This window comes from Aspergillus alliaceus (genome assembly GCF_009176365.1).
Source record: "Aspergillus alliaceus strain CBS 536.65 unplaced genomic scaffold BDW43scaffold_4, whole genome shotgun sequence".
Taxonomy (NCBI): Eukaryota; Fungi; Ascomycota; class Eurotiomycetes; order Eurotiales; family Aspergillaceae; genus Aspergillus; species Aspergillus alliaceus.
In genome coordinates, this window is record NW_022474687.1 from 943602 (window position 1) to 958839 (window position 15238).

The 15238-nt window shown below is 47.1% G+C and overlaps 5 protein-coding genes across 5 annotated transcripts; 3 read left to right on the top strand and 2 right to left on the bottom strand.

The window, feature by feature from the left end:
• Nucleotides 1–186: 186 nt before the first annotated feature.
• BDW43DRAFT_321254 (uncharacterized protein) lies at nt 187–2259 on the bottom strand (the record flags this gene model as incomplete). The annotated part of the gene is made up of 7 exons (XM_032049299.1): nt 187–922; nt 1015–1041; nt 1114–1275; nt 1388–1392; nt 1422–1626; nt 1659–2085; nt 2150–2259. 7 exons carry the CDS (start codon nt 2257–2259, stop codon nt 302–304), a joined length of 1557 nt encoding a protein of 518 aa, XP_031905044.1. The 3' UTR covers nt 187–301.
• A 2242-nt stretch (nt 2260–4501) lies between these two features.
• BDW43DRAFT_306894 (uncharacterized protein) lies at nt 4502–4751 on the top strand (the record flags this gene model as incomplete). The annotated part of the gene is made up of 2 exons (XM_032046131.1): nt 4502–4640; nt 4699–4751. The coding sequence occupies 2 exons, from the start codon at nt 4502–4504 to the stop codon at nt 4749–4751; spliced, it is 192 nt and encodes a 63-aa protein (XP_031905045.1).
• An 833-nt stretch (nt 4752–5584) lies between these two features.
• BDW43DRAFT_263262 (uncharacterized protein) lies at nt 5585–6885 on the bottom strand. The gene is made up of 4 exons (XM_032040530.1): nt 6721–6885; nt 6427–6662; nt 6027–6373; nt 5585–5975 (listed from the first exon to the last, which is right to left on the bottom strand). Exons 1-4 carry the CDS (start codon nt 6823–6825, stop codon nt 5725–5727), a joined length of 939 nt encoding a protein of 312 aa, XP_031905046.1. The 5' UTR covers nt 6826–6885; the 3' UTR covers nt 5585–5724.
• Nucleotides 6886–7006: 121 nt separating this feature from the next.
• BDW43DRAFT_263266 (O-phospho-L-serine:2-oxoglutarate transaminase) lies at nt 7007–9389 on the top strand. The gene is made up of 8 exons (XM_032040531.1): nt 7007–7168; nt 7224–7517; nt 7573–7864; nt 7917–7942; nt 7993–8166; nt 8216–8408; nt 8465–8555; nt 8610–9389. The coding sequence occupies exons 1-8, from the start codon at nt 7062–7064 to the stop codon at nt 8693–8695; spliced, it is 1263 nt and encodes a 420-aa protein (XP_031905047.1). The 5' UTR covers nt 7007–7061; the 3' UTR covers nt 8696–9389.
• Nucleotides 9390–11370: 1981 nt separating this feature from the next.
• Nucleotides 11371–13659, top strand: BDW43DRAFT_154174 (uncharacterized protein). The gene is made up of 3 exons (XM_032038506.1): nt 11371–12388; nt 12453–13404; nt 13461–13659. Exons 1-3 carry the CDS (start codon nt 11930–11932, stop codon nt 13550–13552), a joined length of 1503 nt encoding a protein of 500 aa, XP_031905048.1. The 5' UTR covers nt 11371–11929; the 3' UTR covers nt 13553–13659.
• Nucleotides 13660–15238: the final 1579 nt, after the last annotated feature.

Sequence of the window (15238 nt, forward strand, 5' to 3'; positions counted from 1 at the left end):
TAGTCCATCCCATTCACGCTGCCCGTGATATCGGAGTTCGACCGTCGCCATCTCTCTCACGTGCATCTACGTTATTCTCTAGAAACAGTTTGGCTACTACATCATAGCCAGTGTATTCTACCCATGCTATGGGAGTTCGGCCCATCGAATCCATCACACAAGATTGGTCATGATGTTGAATCACAGATTGGATAACACTTGTCAGCCCAAAGAATGCTGCAAGATGTAAACCAGTAAGCCCCAGCGGGACCCGTTGACAGTAATCTCCCGTGCTTGAAAATGATTTGATGGCAAAGGATTCTTATGCAGAAGCATTGACCTTGAGTGTATCTCCAAGAAAACGTATCATCAGGTCTTCACTTATGGGTTGCATCCGAGCATGATGGCCCCAGTTCCTAGCTGCGTATGAATAAAGAGGGTATTCCTCGAGCCGCGCTTCATACTCCGCATCAGACAAGCAGATGCCCGATAGGAAAGCATCAAACGACAGATATGTCACACAGATTGATGCAATATCCTTAGGGGGATCTAGAAACCTGCGGGTCCATGTCCGTTCAAAGTATTCTTGTGCTTTGTAGTGGCCTAATCGAATAATGTTATCTGATGGATCAGCAGTAACAGTGATCAAGCCTGCGCAAACAGAGACAATGTCGTCAAGGTCGAGAAGGCTTTCCCCATCGAATTCAGATTCACCTATCTCTACAGCAAGAGCACTCCGGAGCTCGACTGTCGTTAGCGGTCTTTTCGCACAGATAATCCAGGACAGGCATTGCCAAGCCAGGTCCTTCTGGTCCGTGACTTGGCCCTCTATTCTTTGTATAGCGTTGTCATAAGCAGAGTCGTATGTTCTAGAGCCGCTTATCAGGTCCTTAAGTTGAGATCTAATAGCTCTCGGTAACCTCTTCCCTATCAATGACTCCAGCTAAAGTTGGGCGAGAAGAAACCTAAATTAAAAATGAGGTCGTCTGATCGGAATGTATCTCAGTAGAGCTTCGAGGCTTACATTCCATCAACAGAATCTGTGATTCCATTCAAAATCTCCTACTGTAGATGTAGAGTCCGCGATACGAATGAGGGAAGCTTGTTCCGATTGTCACTTAGATATCTCATCACGTCCGGCTTGGATGCACGGATCTCTTTCGTCGGCTTACCCAGGAACTTAGCCGTTATTCCAGGGATAAACCTTGCGGTTGCCAAAAGATTCACGTCGTTTGTCGCCTGAAGACCAAAGATCTCATCCAGTAGTCGTGACATGGCAGTAAAACGGCATTCATCCTAGGCATCGATCACAATGAATAGTTTTGAGAAGTGGCTAGCCATCAACTGTAGGGCTCTGGACATTTCTTCTGCAGAGGGCTGTGTTCCCTTCAGCCTATGCTTTTCGTACAACGCCTGAATGATATGTGGCATCGGGAAGAGACCCTGAACAAGCTGTCGAAGGATACTTGCGAACAAGCACTCTGGGTGCTGGATTCGATCATCAATGGTTTGAAAGCTGCAGGAGATGTATGCAACCCCAATATCGCGGTTGTCTCCGTACCGGGATTCAAGTTCCTCAATTACCACTGACGATAGAATCGTCTTACCGGCACCCGGAATACCTGGACAGAATAACGTTTGTTGTGGCTTTCGAGCCAGACCTGGAACTCGGGCGATACTAGAAGCCACTCTCCGGTTTCGGGTTGGCGCCGACTGATACAGTCACACTGTTGCGTTGCGTAGACAGTTGGCGACAGCCAATCAAGATAAATTTGGTGATGTTCATTGGTCCTGTTTTTTAATAATGCTGTGACTCTGTCCCGGGTTATTCGGCCGTTGAATGCGATGAGAACGCAGATATTGCTGCAAATGCGATTCCGAAGATCACATACATTGTTCGGCTCCCATTTGAGTCGCTTCCACACTCTCTTCAAACTGCAGGATTCGCTTAATTCGCAATACTGACTAGCCACCTGCTCAAACTCATTGAAAACCTGGCGACAGCTATCTGCTATTTTTTGTAGCTCGATCTCTTGCTGGTTGCTAAGGTCTGTGTTGGATAAATCAACTTCAACATCCCGCATCGCGATAGACAGTCTCCCGAGCCTGGAAAGATCGTCAATTAACGAAATCTATATAGTGAATAATCAGGGCCCCAGTTATGCCCTACACATCGGAGAGTGCCTTGAATTGAATCGGCGCACTCCTAAAGTCTTTTCGGAGCTTGTTGGCATGCTCAATGACAGTGATTAAATCCCCAATACTGAAGCCAAAACTCATCATGAGGCCGGAAAACAGAATTCGTTAGCTAGAGAAAAGAAGGGACGGGAAGTTACACTATTAAACAATTCGTTGGCAAACACTATCAAAGCGGGGATCCCCAGGCACCAGAACGTACGTCGCAATCCGTCACGAGGAAACCCTACGAAGGCGGTGTTGGGTACCTTTACAGTAACTAACTTACTAGAAGTATCTATTAAATTGCTGCTCAGGTAACGTTACAGGAGCATTGACTCAAATACAGAATACTATACCTACATCGCATCACCTCCATTTTCAGCCCGGCTCTCCGAAGATAGTTCCCCGCATACACAGTTTCAATACAGTACTCCAGGAAGGAATTAACGTCGTGGTCAGGCTTGTTCCCGTAAGTTTGCCAATTTTGTTTTATAAAGGATTTTGCTCTGCGAAGAGCTCCTCGATCAGATTTTTAAATCCCGCTGGTATAGGGGTAAGTACACAAGCTTGACCCCTGATTGAAAATACACTTGCGTCTATTCTCCCTGAGTAGTGAAAGGAGGCGTTCCATTATCTATGATAGGAATCGATTTTGGCTAAGGCTATCAGTTACGCCTTAGCCGATACGGGATTTGATACCTCTGCTTTGAGTAGAGGCTGAATCAATTTAATGCTATTGACCACGGTACAGTACATCGTGACTATTTCTTAAAATCTATCACATTCAAAAGCAAATATTATCAAGCTATAGCATTTTAAGTGGATGGTTACAAAGAGCCAGAAAAATTGAAGGCGTAACACCTCGTGGCCGCCCTTTCTTATCAGGAGTTGCCTTTATATTGCTAAATTAACGCATATTGGAGCGAGGCCAGCTGTTCGTACATTCATCACAGCCAGCAGCCTTAGCCATCTAAAGGAAAGCGAGTTCATTACTGATAATCATATCATGGATTAATGCCAAGGTTGAGCCAGAGAGATTGGGTGCCATCCCAATCACGGCACTCAGACGATCGATCGGTAGGATTTCTAGTGATCTGGGGAATGAGAATGAGTATCCTACGGAGCCAAGAACCAAGGTTCTCCGGAATAATTCCGACAGTAGCTCAGCCAGTCTTGGGATTAGTGTTTGATAAAGAATGTAGGAGTGTAAGGCCTAGGCACCCATTTAGCAAGATGGTGTATGCTGAAATCTGATTGTTTTGCGGTGACTGTGGGGGGTATTGCTTCGGTGCGCGCGTGTGTGTTATCTAGGTCTTTTTGCTCATTTTATTGTCGAAGCAGAAACAAATCCTTTTTTTTCTTTCTATCATAGAGGAATTACCCTGCGAGTTCACCAACCTAGGGAGCCGACAGGAGTACACCCTATTCCGACAGTATTCGTTAGTAAGGGACGTAACAGCGCGGTATATAAGAACTTCTTCCTAGACAACCTGTCCAAAGATTGTCACTGAAAAAAGACCTGGCAATGATAAACCATGGGTCAGGAATCGGGGTTTAGTATCAACTCGCTGGCTGTAGAAATTGGCATGTTGATGGCTGTTACTTTTGCGACACTTACAGATAAAGCTAAGATAATATTAGATTTTTCTGATATATAGTGCATTGCCTAGGGCCAAAGTAGCTACTAGAGTCCTCCTTTGAAAATAACGGCCGTCCATTGAGTCCAGATACTAGGCAGAGTAAACCATGTCGCCACTTGGCTAGAACATCGAAACTTATCGGCGGTGTAATACCACCGTCATTTATGATATTCTTGACTCAAGAGATATTACTATGAAAAAACCGATCCATGGACTTACAAGGCTTGAAGGCGGGATTTACGCCACGGCTACGAGGAGATAACAGAAGCTGAAATAATTGGGCTGATGCCTCTTTTAACTCTCAACCGTTCCGTGGTGCTGGGGTATCAACCGCATAATTAACCCCAAGATAAGAGAAATGGACATTGTCAAAGCTGCGTATATGCCGGGCTTTTCCATGGTAAGCAAGATAGACTATCAAGCTGATAATCAAGCCAAGCTCGTGTCCCGTCGATCATACCCCAGGATTATAAGATATCCATAGTAATGTTAAATACATAGATAACTGATAAGCTACCTCTTGCGCTCGAAGGTTTAGGTACTTCCTAACTGGGACTTCCTCTGTGTAATATTGATGCAGCTGGAAGACATAATATCTAGCGCCGGTGTTATATATATAGTCATCCCCAACTCTGTACCGAGTTCCATTTCTACTGCATACCTTTCTCAAATTAAAGACCATACCCTGACACTAATAACCCCCAATGTCCATGCCAAAAGCCCCAAACAACGAAGCAGAGGAGTGCATCGAAGACATAACATTCGTAGATGTACCCGGAGCACTGAACCTAGGCAATGATCCCGAGGACTACTTCACCCCGGGGGATGACAGCGAAGGCCGAGGTAAATTACTAACAATCATCTCACCTTTACCAAACACACATCGACTAATGCATCCCAGCTGATATCAAAGATGAAGACATCGATTATCTTGGTGACATGGACGATGGTTAGTGCCGTGCTTTGCTTGGGTTGATCATTTTATAGCACCACTGAATAATGTATTTAAAGTGATGTGCTGACCAGGGTGGTGGGGCGGTAGGCATCACGGCACTTCTGATGAGTCTGATGTAGCCGTGAATCCGTGTATGGAAAAATAACAAAAGAAAAATCATTTGATGTTTCTGTATTGGTTACCCCAGTGCTGCTGCATTAGGTAGTAGGTGATATCTACGGTTTTGCATTCCACGGTTAGTTATCAACGCAGAGATATGCTTTAGATTTGCAACAGATTCATCAGTGGCTTGGGATGATTCGATGGTTAAAGTTCCGCTAATACTCGATTTCCTAGTGACTGAGGATTTATATTGCACTCGTCCGGGGCAGAGCCGTCGCGGAGCAATCTAGAAAGGAGAACTATTAACCCATGTTTCTTGGCTCAATTTAGTAAAAAAGAATGCCCTTGCTGGAAGAATATTTCTCCCAGCCGAGCAGCTACATGTCCTTGTGGATGTCTCATCACCGCGGGTGGGCGGATGCTCGACAGCGCGAGAGAGAAGCGGTCTTGCAGAGCTATACCTCGGGAATCTGGGAGTTTGATGAAGGGCTGACAAAGCGCTGTCACCCAAGGAGTGGTGAGTTGGGGTTGGGAAAGGGAGACTGTAGGGTATCTCCCTGCCCGGCTGTCGGGGCGGCGTCTAGGCTTCAGTGGCTGACGGTTGGCATCCAGATACTGGACATTACATTGGGTTTATTAACGAGGATAATGAGTATTGATCGTGAAAAGAAGTATAAATGGACATGTGGGAGAAGGGTACTGTGGCGCAGCTTGTAAGGTAAGGGTAATCGTTGTATTTGGCTTCGTTCTGCTGGAGATCTCTTAATTGCATTCTATCAAATCAAAGTCTACACATATAAGAATGCAAGAGTATTCATATCTATAGAACGGAAAACATTGAATATCAGTGGCATGGCGGAATATACGTAGTCATTCGTAGTCTTTCCACGTGTTTTGTAAGAAATCCTTTATCTTGGTTGTTTTGATATCCGGAAACCTCTTATTCAACCGATTCTCATGTGGCAAGTCAAACACCCCAGCAATAGTCAGTCGGCTCACCAGTACCGTCATCTCCTTAAGCTCTTCAGAGGAGTATCCTGTATCAGCAGGCATTGCGGGAACAGTGACATCCCCTTGCCTAATTTTATCTGCACTGTCATATACAACTTGGAACATCTTGCCTGTACAAAGTTAGTTTAACACGTTTGCCGAAGAAAAGCTACCGGATGTACCTCGAATTTCCTCAGCGAGCTGGAGGAGCTTGTTATATGTGATTTGGTCACCGACGATGACGCTAAATTCTGGCCAATCTTCTTCATCCAGCAGCCTTAACATGAACGTTGCCATATCGTACGTATATGTCATGCATATGACATCGTTCCCATCGCCGGGAATGGCAGCCTGACACTTGGCAATGTTGATTCCGAATGTGAAGGGTTGGAGATTGGTGCGGGCGATTGGCATTCCCCAATAATCCAAGAAGAATCCCGGTATCACTCGGGTAAATTGAAGAGTGGTCTGTTTCAGCAAGTCGGCCGCGGCCAACCAATACTTGATACTGGGATCAATGGAAAGAAGGCTATAATAATTAGTCAATAAGAAAGGAGTGTGAAACCACTTGGAGGAGCATACTCCTCAGTCTGAATAAATGAATATTCACTAGGCATGAATCTCTTCGTAGACAGTGATAGATCTGCAGCCTTGATCAAGTTGAGTTGGGACTGAGCGGTTTCGTCGGAAAAAATCCCAATTGCGGATATTATCGTGTAGACCTCGTGCTGGTCCAATACACGCGCCAGTAATGTAGGATCATTGTAATCTACCTGCACCTGTTGGACTTTGTCCAACAGGGGGTCTAATTTGGGCTTCTGAAACTTGGTTAAGTTCCTAACTATAATTCTCGGGAGGAATGAGTAGTGTTCATACCCCACGCGTGAGCACGATGACCTGGTGTTTAGCTTGCTGTACCAATTCCTCGACGATTGTCCTACCAACACCACCGGTGCCGCCAGCTACTGCCACAACTACCATTTTCAAATGTGATATACCGTCCTTGATATTTAATTGACAGCAGTATAGCTAACGTGTAGGCGGCGGGGGAACCTTTTGCCGGCTGATAGAAGTTGATTAGATCACCCGCGGGGCAGTCACATGACCGATAAGAAAGATGACTCACCCCCGCCGATTTTCCTCCAATCGTTCGGCGGGGTGAGTTAAACCTGCTGGAGGAACAGAACTATCACGTCCTGAATATCGGCAATTGCAACATGAGGAGAGAAGATATCACATACATGGGCGCTGGCCCTGCGGCCCTGCCCACTGACATCCTCGCCCAAGCTGCCGAAGCTCTGCAGAACTATGAACAGACCGGCCTGTGAGCTCCAAACATGTGTCGCCCGATGTGATGTATGGTGTTCTGACTTTCCTAGGGGTATTGCCGAACACAGCCATCGCAGCGAGATTGCGAACAATATTCTGAATACGATGAAGGCCAATCTCGCAAGCTTCCTCGATATCCCCTCGAACTACGAGATCTTGATGATGCAGGGTGGAGGATCGGGCCAGTTCGATGCGACAGTGTACAACATCGTTTCCGCTTGGGTGGAGAAACAGCGCCAAAAGATTCTGAAAGAGGCCGGCGATGTCGGCGAAGACGATTTGGTAAAGGAGCTCCGAAAGAAGGTTGAGTCGGAGCTGCGCTTGGACTATTTGGTCACTGGATCGTCAGTCCCCGGTCGTATCCATTGAACTAGTTCTGTAGTATTAATGGAGGTTTAGATGGTCGTCGAAGGCTTCCCAAGAAGCATCCCGCCTTTTAGGGCCTGAATATGTCAACATTGCTAGCGATGCTCGGAAGATCAATGATGGAAAGTTCGGCAAGATTGCGGATGAGTCGACATGGCAGCTCAGCCCCAAACCCGTTATGGTCTACATGTGCGACAATGAAACAGTAGATGGCGTCGAATATCCCAGCTTCCCCAAGGTCCTCGAGCCGACCGGCTCGGACGATGAGCCATTTGTCGTGGGTGACTTTTCATCCAACATTCTCTCCAGGAGAATCCCGATTAATGTATGAAATGTCATGTGTCGATATCGGTGATCAATTGCTGACCACGGTTTAGAATTACGCAATTGCCTTCTTCGGAGCGTGAGATTCCCCCTGTTGTCTTGTTCTTGAATTCGTGCTGAATCGACTAGTCAGAAAAACCTGGGCTGTGCGGGAGTTACTGGCGTAATCGTCCGGAAGGACCTGCTCGTCTCGTGCCCCCCTACAATTCTTCGCAAGCTTGGATTGCCCATTGCTCCCACGGTCCTTGACTACTGTGTGACCGCAAAGAATAACAGTCTTTACAACACCCTACCCATTTTCGAGTAGGTCGTTCGCTCCATCTCAGCTCCGGGCACGACTAACGCTGTCTAGTGTTTACTTGGCTGGCCAAGTTCTCAAGAAGCTGCTGGCTACGTTTCCCGATAAGGTGGACGGACAGCAAGCCGAGGCCCAAAAGAAGGCCAAGATGATCTATGAGGCAGTCGACGCGTACCCGGATGTTTATAAGGTCGTTCCGGACAAGAGTGTGCGCTCCCGCATGAATGTTTGCTTCCGCGTGATCAAGGTAGGGTTTCTCTGCTATGACAATAGCTTGTCTTGGTTACTGATATAAAGCCACAGGGAGGTAATGTCGATGAGGCCGAGAAGTCATTTTTGAAGGGTGCCGTTGAACGCAACCTCACTGGCCTGAAGGGACACCGCAGTGTTGGCGGTAAGCTGGTCCCTCTTCGCGATTGCAATATCAACAATGTACTAATGGGAATAGGTATCCGGGCGTCCAACTACAACGCTATCCCCGTCTCGGGTGCCGAGAAGCTTGTTGCGTACCTGAAGGAGTACGCCCAAGCATAGCGTATTCAGATTTAGCATGTTCGCGGAGGGTCTCCGGTCCAAGGGTTTCAACGCATTGCATTTTGGGGCTAGAGGGGACAATAGTTACATGACTCAACGTCCATGTGTATTGGCCAAAAAGAAGCGATGATTTATGTATAACCATAGTGAGATGTCATAAATATTTACATTCATGAGTACTACTGTCATAATGTTTCCTTGGCATGCTACCAATATAGATAGCTAGCCAGCCTGGTTGTGCTTCTCACGAACCCCCCACTAAGCTCAATTCACGGCCAACGCCAACTTTTTTTTTACTCTCTTATGTTTACCAATCGTTTCGACACAAACTGTCAGCCCCGCAGAGTGCAGCACACGATCGGCCTCAATCACCCGATTTGTTCAATGATCTCTTTCACTTACAAGACGTGGCCAGAACCATGGAGTTCTCCAGATTTCCGTCGAGACGAATCATCCAGGGAACGCTACCGGCGATTCAAAAGCTAACAGTGGCGGGACAAGAACGGCTTGGCAACGTTCTTTGCCAAATATAACTTCCGTGCCTGGTCCTGGGGTTATTTTATCTACAGGACAGTGCATAACGTCCCCGAGGAAGCTTGGGCTAAGGCCTTAGAGAAAATCAGTTGCTACATTTACTATATCATCCATTCAGAAATATATAATGATCTTCCAGAGCCTACCCGTCTGGTCTGGCAAGGCTACCGGAATGTCATTATTGAAGATAGAGGGCTGCTAGAAGGGGCTTTGGTGGAGCAGGTCCGGCGCTTCTTCAAGGACTGGTGGAATGACATTATCTCCCCGACTCGGCGCGGGCTGAGCATTGCCTGATGATTGACGATAAGGCTCTGCGTTCTATCTTAGAAAGCCCCGAGCCTTCATGAAATTGTAGCATCATAATGGCGTGCGAAGGTGGGATACGTTATTGTAATTGATCGACAATTCTCGGAAAAGGGAATAGAGGGTGAGCCATTTTATCGAGGATATCTTCATCTGGATATTAAAGGAATCTTCCAGTTCACTCACCACTATGGTACTGTGCCGCTGGAGGAGTTGATCCCATATATGGGCAAACCCGGTCTTATCCCCTACTGTAGTGGGTACAACCACCGAGCGCAGGATGAGAATGAACAGATCGTGACAGATGTTAGTTGTCACGGAGAATCAGAATCAGATGGCGAGAGTGAGGATGAGAATGAAGGGGAACGGGCAGGATGAGCTCGTTGATCCTGTGGCATAATTGCAAAGCGTACTTTGCTCTCTCATGTAGTCTTGGTAGTCTCACTTGGGCATATCTTTATTCCTTGTTCTACTACTACGCCTGCTGACTCTGCTATGTTTGCTGATTCTATTCGTCTATTGATTTCCCTAAGTTTACTGTTTATTATCTGGAAAAGCAATACAATGGAGACTAGTTATTCAAATAGCAGTAAGCTATACTTTGCTTTCCTTCTTGCAGTTTGGCGTTGGCCATTTCTTTAGAAAGTGGTGCGTACTTTGGAGGTCCCCTAGTTTACATGCAACTTCATTTTTCCAAGACACAGCCAGTCCTCCTTTACTATTAGAGGAGAGTGAAGATTCGTGATAGTACGAAAGTACTAGATACCCAAATTTGCAAAAAGGGATTTATCGACCACCGTTCTAGTATCGTTGCACCTGCCCGACCACATGGGCATTCTTTGCCAAGTATCACCTATTGAGGCATCTTCACAGAACGCCTGACCAGTCATCCAGTAGTGGTGCATAGATAGCATCCAGATATACTAATTGGAGGCGGCGCTAAAGAGGGAAGGAGATCTAAAACTACCTATGTTAGAGTCACTGGGCGATAGTTTCCTGAGTGTCAGTGTCGAAGCTACAATCTTCTCTAGGCGTATTGGGAACCATTACCCATGTACATTTTCGTCAAGCATGAAGACAGTAGTCGTATATTAGCGTTGTATGTGCAGACTAAATGCCTGACATAGCAGTCCAAGAGCCCTGCAGATAAAACAAGATCCATTCCTATAAGGTCCCCAGCATTGGAGTGGAGATGCGGAATATAAACATTGCCAGAAATAAATCTCCACGGTGTATTTGCATGACAGAATTTCCGAACATTTCGGTCCAGTACACGCATCTCGTTCGCTGGCGGAACTAAATCTTATCGATGGCGCCATGTAAATCAAGGATCTAAGCTAGTGGGCTGCCCACCTTCACCAACGACCTTGGGTCGGTGACGTCTACCTGATGGCAGACTCAAAGTGACAACTATACCAAGTGATCAATAATGACCATGACACACGATACGAATGTACCGGTCTGATGTTCACGTCACCGGCAAGCAGGACTCATTACTCGCATCATAGCCTTCACAGGCTTCCCGCCTCAGATCTCGTCCTCAGAAGAGATTGCAGACACAGTGGAGAGCGATCGAGAATTATCTTAAAGTTACATTCGAAGTAATCTAGACTAATATAAAAATAAACAAAGTTGCTAATATATATATATCAAAAATCAGAGAGCAATCCAACGTGTACAGAGTGCCCGGGCCCATCAACAAAGACCCATATCCATAACTCTACCTCAGGCATAATACCAAGCCCAGCGCTCGCTTGGTCACGTGAGCCCACAGCAACCATCGGGAACCCCGCCTAATATAGCCTCAGCTATTCTGTGGTGAATATAGCATATAAACTGCTCAACTTGAGCTTCGCCCCTCATACTGCCCTTATAAACGCGGCGGTATCTACTTGGGGGTAACGGGATCTAACTCGCAACAAAACATTTCATACGGAGTTTATACACTAGTCTCAACATGAAACGGAAGGGGGATAGTGTGTAAAGAATCTTCTAGAAGTTCTTGGCAAAATCGGACTCGTGGAATAATCTAAAAGAGAAGATTTTCTGATTAGTGAACATTCCGAGCCGAGCTTTCCGCCTGCGAATCACGTCTGTTCATAAAGCCACCACAAGCCAATTATGAACAACAATGAGCGGTTTAAGGTTGAGGGATTTCTCCCCTTCGGATCACCTTAAATCTTAGGATTGCGCTTTATTTGGTCTCGAACCAATCACGGCGCCAGTGGCGATGGGTGCCGAGACGCCGGATGATGACACTAAATCTATGCTAAAGGTCGTTCAACCAACTTGACCGTCTGGTCCGATGATCCAACCTCCTTCTCCGATCGAATCGATCGGCCCTTCACTTGTCAACGTACTGACATCCCTTTACAACACCACCGTCTACAGGACATCATGGACGGAGGAATACAGCTTCAAACCTACGAAGGGTTCGCGGATCCGGATGCGCCTCTTCTCCCGTGGGATGAAGTTTATCAAAAGGTCTTGTTATCGCCCCGATATCGTCCCTCGCTTGTAGATAGCTCGTTCGCGACCTCACAGCTCACCTCCCTCCTTTCCGCCTCCTCATATCCCATCCCTGAGCCATTTTATCCCCAGGGACAATTTCAACCGGACGGTTACAGCTCGTTAGCGGTGCCCAACGGCATTTTGCTCCCAGGACCCTCGAAGGATGGAGAACGCATCATGAACATGCACCGACAGGTGCAATCCAATGACGCGCAGGCGCAGACCGAGAATGCACAGAAGACCACCAAACGTCAATCGAATGACTCGACCGGCAAGACGACATTGAAGAAGCGTGGTCGCCCACGAAAATCAATGGACAGTCGAATGGGCGAAGACCCTGAAGAAGTGCGTTGATTTCTTTATGATGTCACCTCATGTGGATCTTGGACTGACAAGTTGACTTGCACAGCGCCGTCGAATGCAAATCCGCCTGGCACAACGGGCTTATCGCTCTCGCAAGGAAGCTAACATCACAACCCTCAAGGGCCGCATTTCTCAGTTGGAAATGGCGCTAGAGAAAATGAGTTCCGCGGTCGTCTCGTTTAGCGATAATCTGGTCCAGTCGGGAGCTATCTCGTCGCATCCCGACATCGCGAGCCATCTACGCGACACAGTGCAGACATGCCTGGCACTGGCAAAGGATGTCAGCAAGGACGGCGGGGAGCCCGAGAGCCCAGACAGCTCCACGCATACCGAAGAGTCAGTTTCTTCAGCTTCAGCCGTGGGACACGATGGCACGTCATCGGTGCCATCAGATGGAAATACAAGCCCGATACTGCATACGGAACGCACGGAAAGCGAACACTCCTCCAAGCCACCCAGCATCTCTCCTCCTCTTTCTGTGCCGGTAGGCCCTTCCGGGATGGATATATCCCTGTTCATCGAACAGTTACATTTAGCTTGTGTTTATCAGGGTTATTTGGTTCTCTCTAATCCAGCGATTCCCATGACTCGGTTGGAACGACCGTTCCGTTTCCTTTTCACCCTTATGGATCGACCCCACCTCATCGCAGCCTTCGAGGCCTTGCTGCACGCTAAACTGAGTCAGAAAAGGCTGGACGAATGCTATGCGGGGGTCCCTTTCTTCAAGCTTGGGGGTGCTGGCACCCACTATCCCCGAGCTATAGGGCAAGCTCAAGAAGGTGAAAAGCCGTTACGTTACCAACAATGGACCACAATTCACGATCCTTTATCACGATTTTCGTCTGACGTACGGAGGGATCTGGAAGGAGACTGGTTTGATATACAGGACCTGGCGGGTTATCTCCGGGAGAAGGGAGTTAGTTTGCTCTCCTCTCCTCCCTCAGCATCGGACCAGCCATCGACGCGGATGACTGTTAATGCCACCCGTTTAACACAAGGTAGGGCTCTCCGATTCATCTATTTTATCGAATTAAGCTTCTGACTCGGACAACAGCATTGATAAGTAAAACTATATGTTTGGGACGCACACCCGGATTCCGGCGCCACGACGTGGAAAAAGCTCTACGCTCCGCAGTATGGACGTGATGGCTTTTTGAAATTGACCATCACTGATAAAATTCTCCCATCCTCACTTTACGCTTAATGATTGTTCGGCAACTCGGCCTCCTCGCTCAGGTGGCCTGTAAATATTATCAGCCTAATGCCAGGGTACCCAGATTCGAAAGTATATGTACGTTCCTGGGGCCTATTCACCAATGACATTGGATTGGTCCCACTGGAACTTACTCCTCAAAACCCATGCTGCGTCGTTTGATGTCGGAGATTAGACCCTTATCCGTCTTTCGTATTGTTCCCGATGTGACGGACACACGCAAACACAAAAATCGTACCGGTTGGCCCCGAGTGCACTTGCAAAGAATAGAGCCTTTGATTGGTATTTTGCCTCGCAGAGGCAGCTACCGTTCACTGGAGCTACTTGAGCAGCGCTCACTTCTCATCAGTTTTACTGCACTTTCTCGGCTCTACAACGGCTTCCTTAGATCAAAGGAAAGAACGGTAAAAGACTCCACCAGATTATTAGTAACCAGGAACCAACCTTGGACATTGGATTGGTTGTACGTACCCCTGGAGCCCCGGATAAATTGCCATGTCCCTACTTTGCAATACTCGAGCTAGCCTATGAGAAGCCACAGCACACGTCATTTTGCCATACTGGAGCATGTCTCAAGTGGATGCTCACATCCGCTCTCTCGGAGAAGCATCTTGATAAGCCGATCCCAGTCCCAGCACAAGCATCAGGAGGTCCCAGTTTTTTATATGATATTACGTAACATACAGCACCTTTCATAAACATGCGCTTATCTTTATTTTACTATTAGCTAGCTAATAAGACATTCTGCACATTAATTCAATCATCAATAACCGACAATTCCCGGTGACAGGGATGATCCAGGGCTGTTTTGGGGGCTAGGGCTATTCTGAACCCTCTTGGCGTCGACGTGTTTCCAGAATGGTATGATGGCTTGGTGCTCTTGTGCCCTTGTGCCCGGATATCCAAGATTTCTGGCACATATGTCGAGATCGATGCACGCTTACCAAGCCGGACATCCGGTTTTAACACTCGTTAAGCCACTATATACCAGCAAGCATCTAGCTTGGTACCTTCCGGTGCCTATCTACCTCTTTCTTTCCTGGAAGGAAAGCACAAGGATAGACGGGTGAGGCCTGGTAAGATATGATAAGCAATGGAAAGTCTCCAGTGACCTCGAGTTGAAGCAATAATAGAGGCTTTGGGGTTTTTATCCTAGAGAGATACGCTGTACGATGTAATATGGTTGATTAGGCAGGACAGCCGAGTCGGCCCCCAACAGCAGGGTTCTACAAATTCTCCGAATTCTTCCACAACACGATGATATGACTGTACATCGTTCATACAAGGGTAAACTACTTGTTATTTTTCGGCCGAGTACGATTTGAATGTGCTAACATTAGTCGCATCGTCGATGCAATGCTCTCAAGTCCAATATCCTCGGTACACCCTGGGTCTTATTGGCATCGTGTATCCGAAGGGCGAGGCACCCAAAAAAGGTTCTGACTGCGGGCTCGATGGAATCCTACCACAGGACGGTAGCAATCACTAGGCATTGCGGATTGGACAGCGAAGTCCACTAACTGCCAGTTCTCATAGCTTTCTAACGTAGCAGTTTAACAACATTCGATGTGACTTTATGCTTCATTTGACATGTTTTGAAACCAACAGAGAGTCTCTTT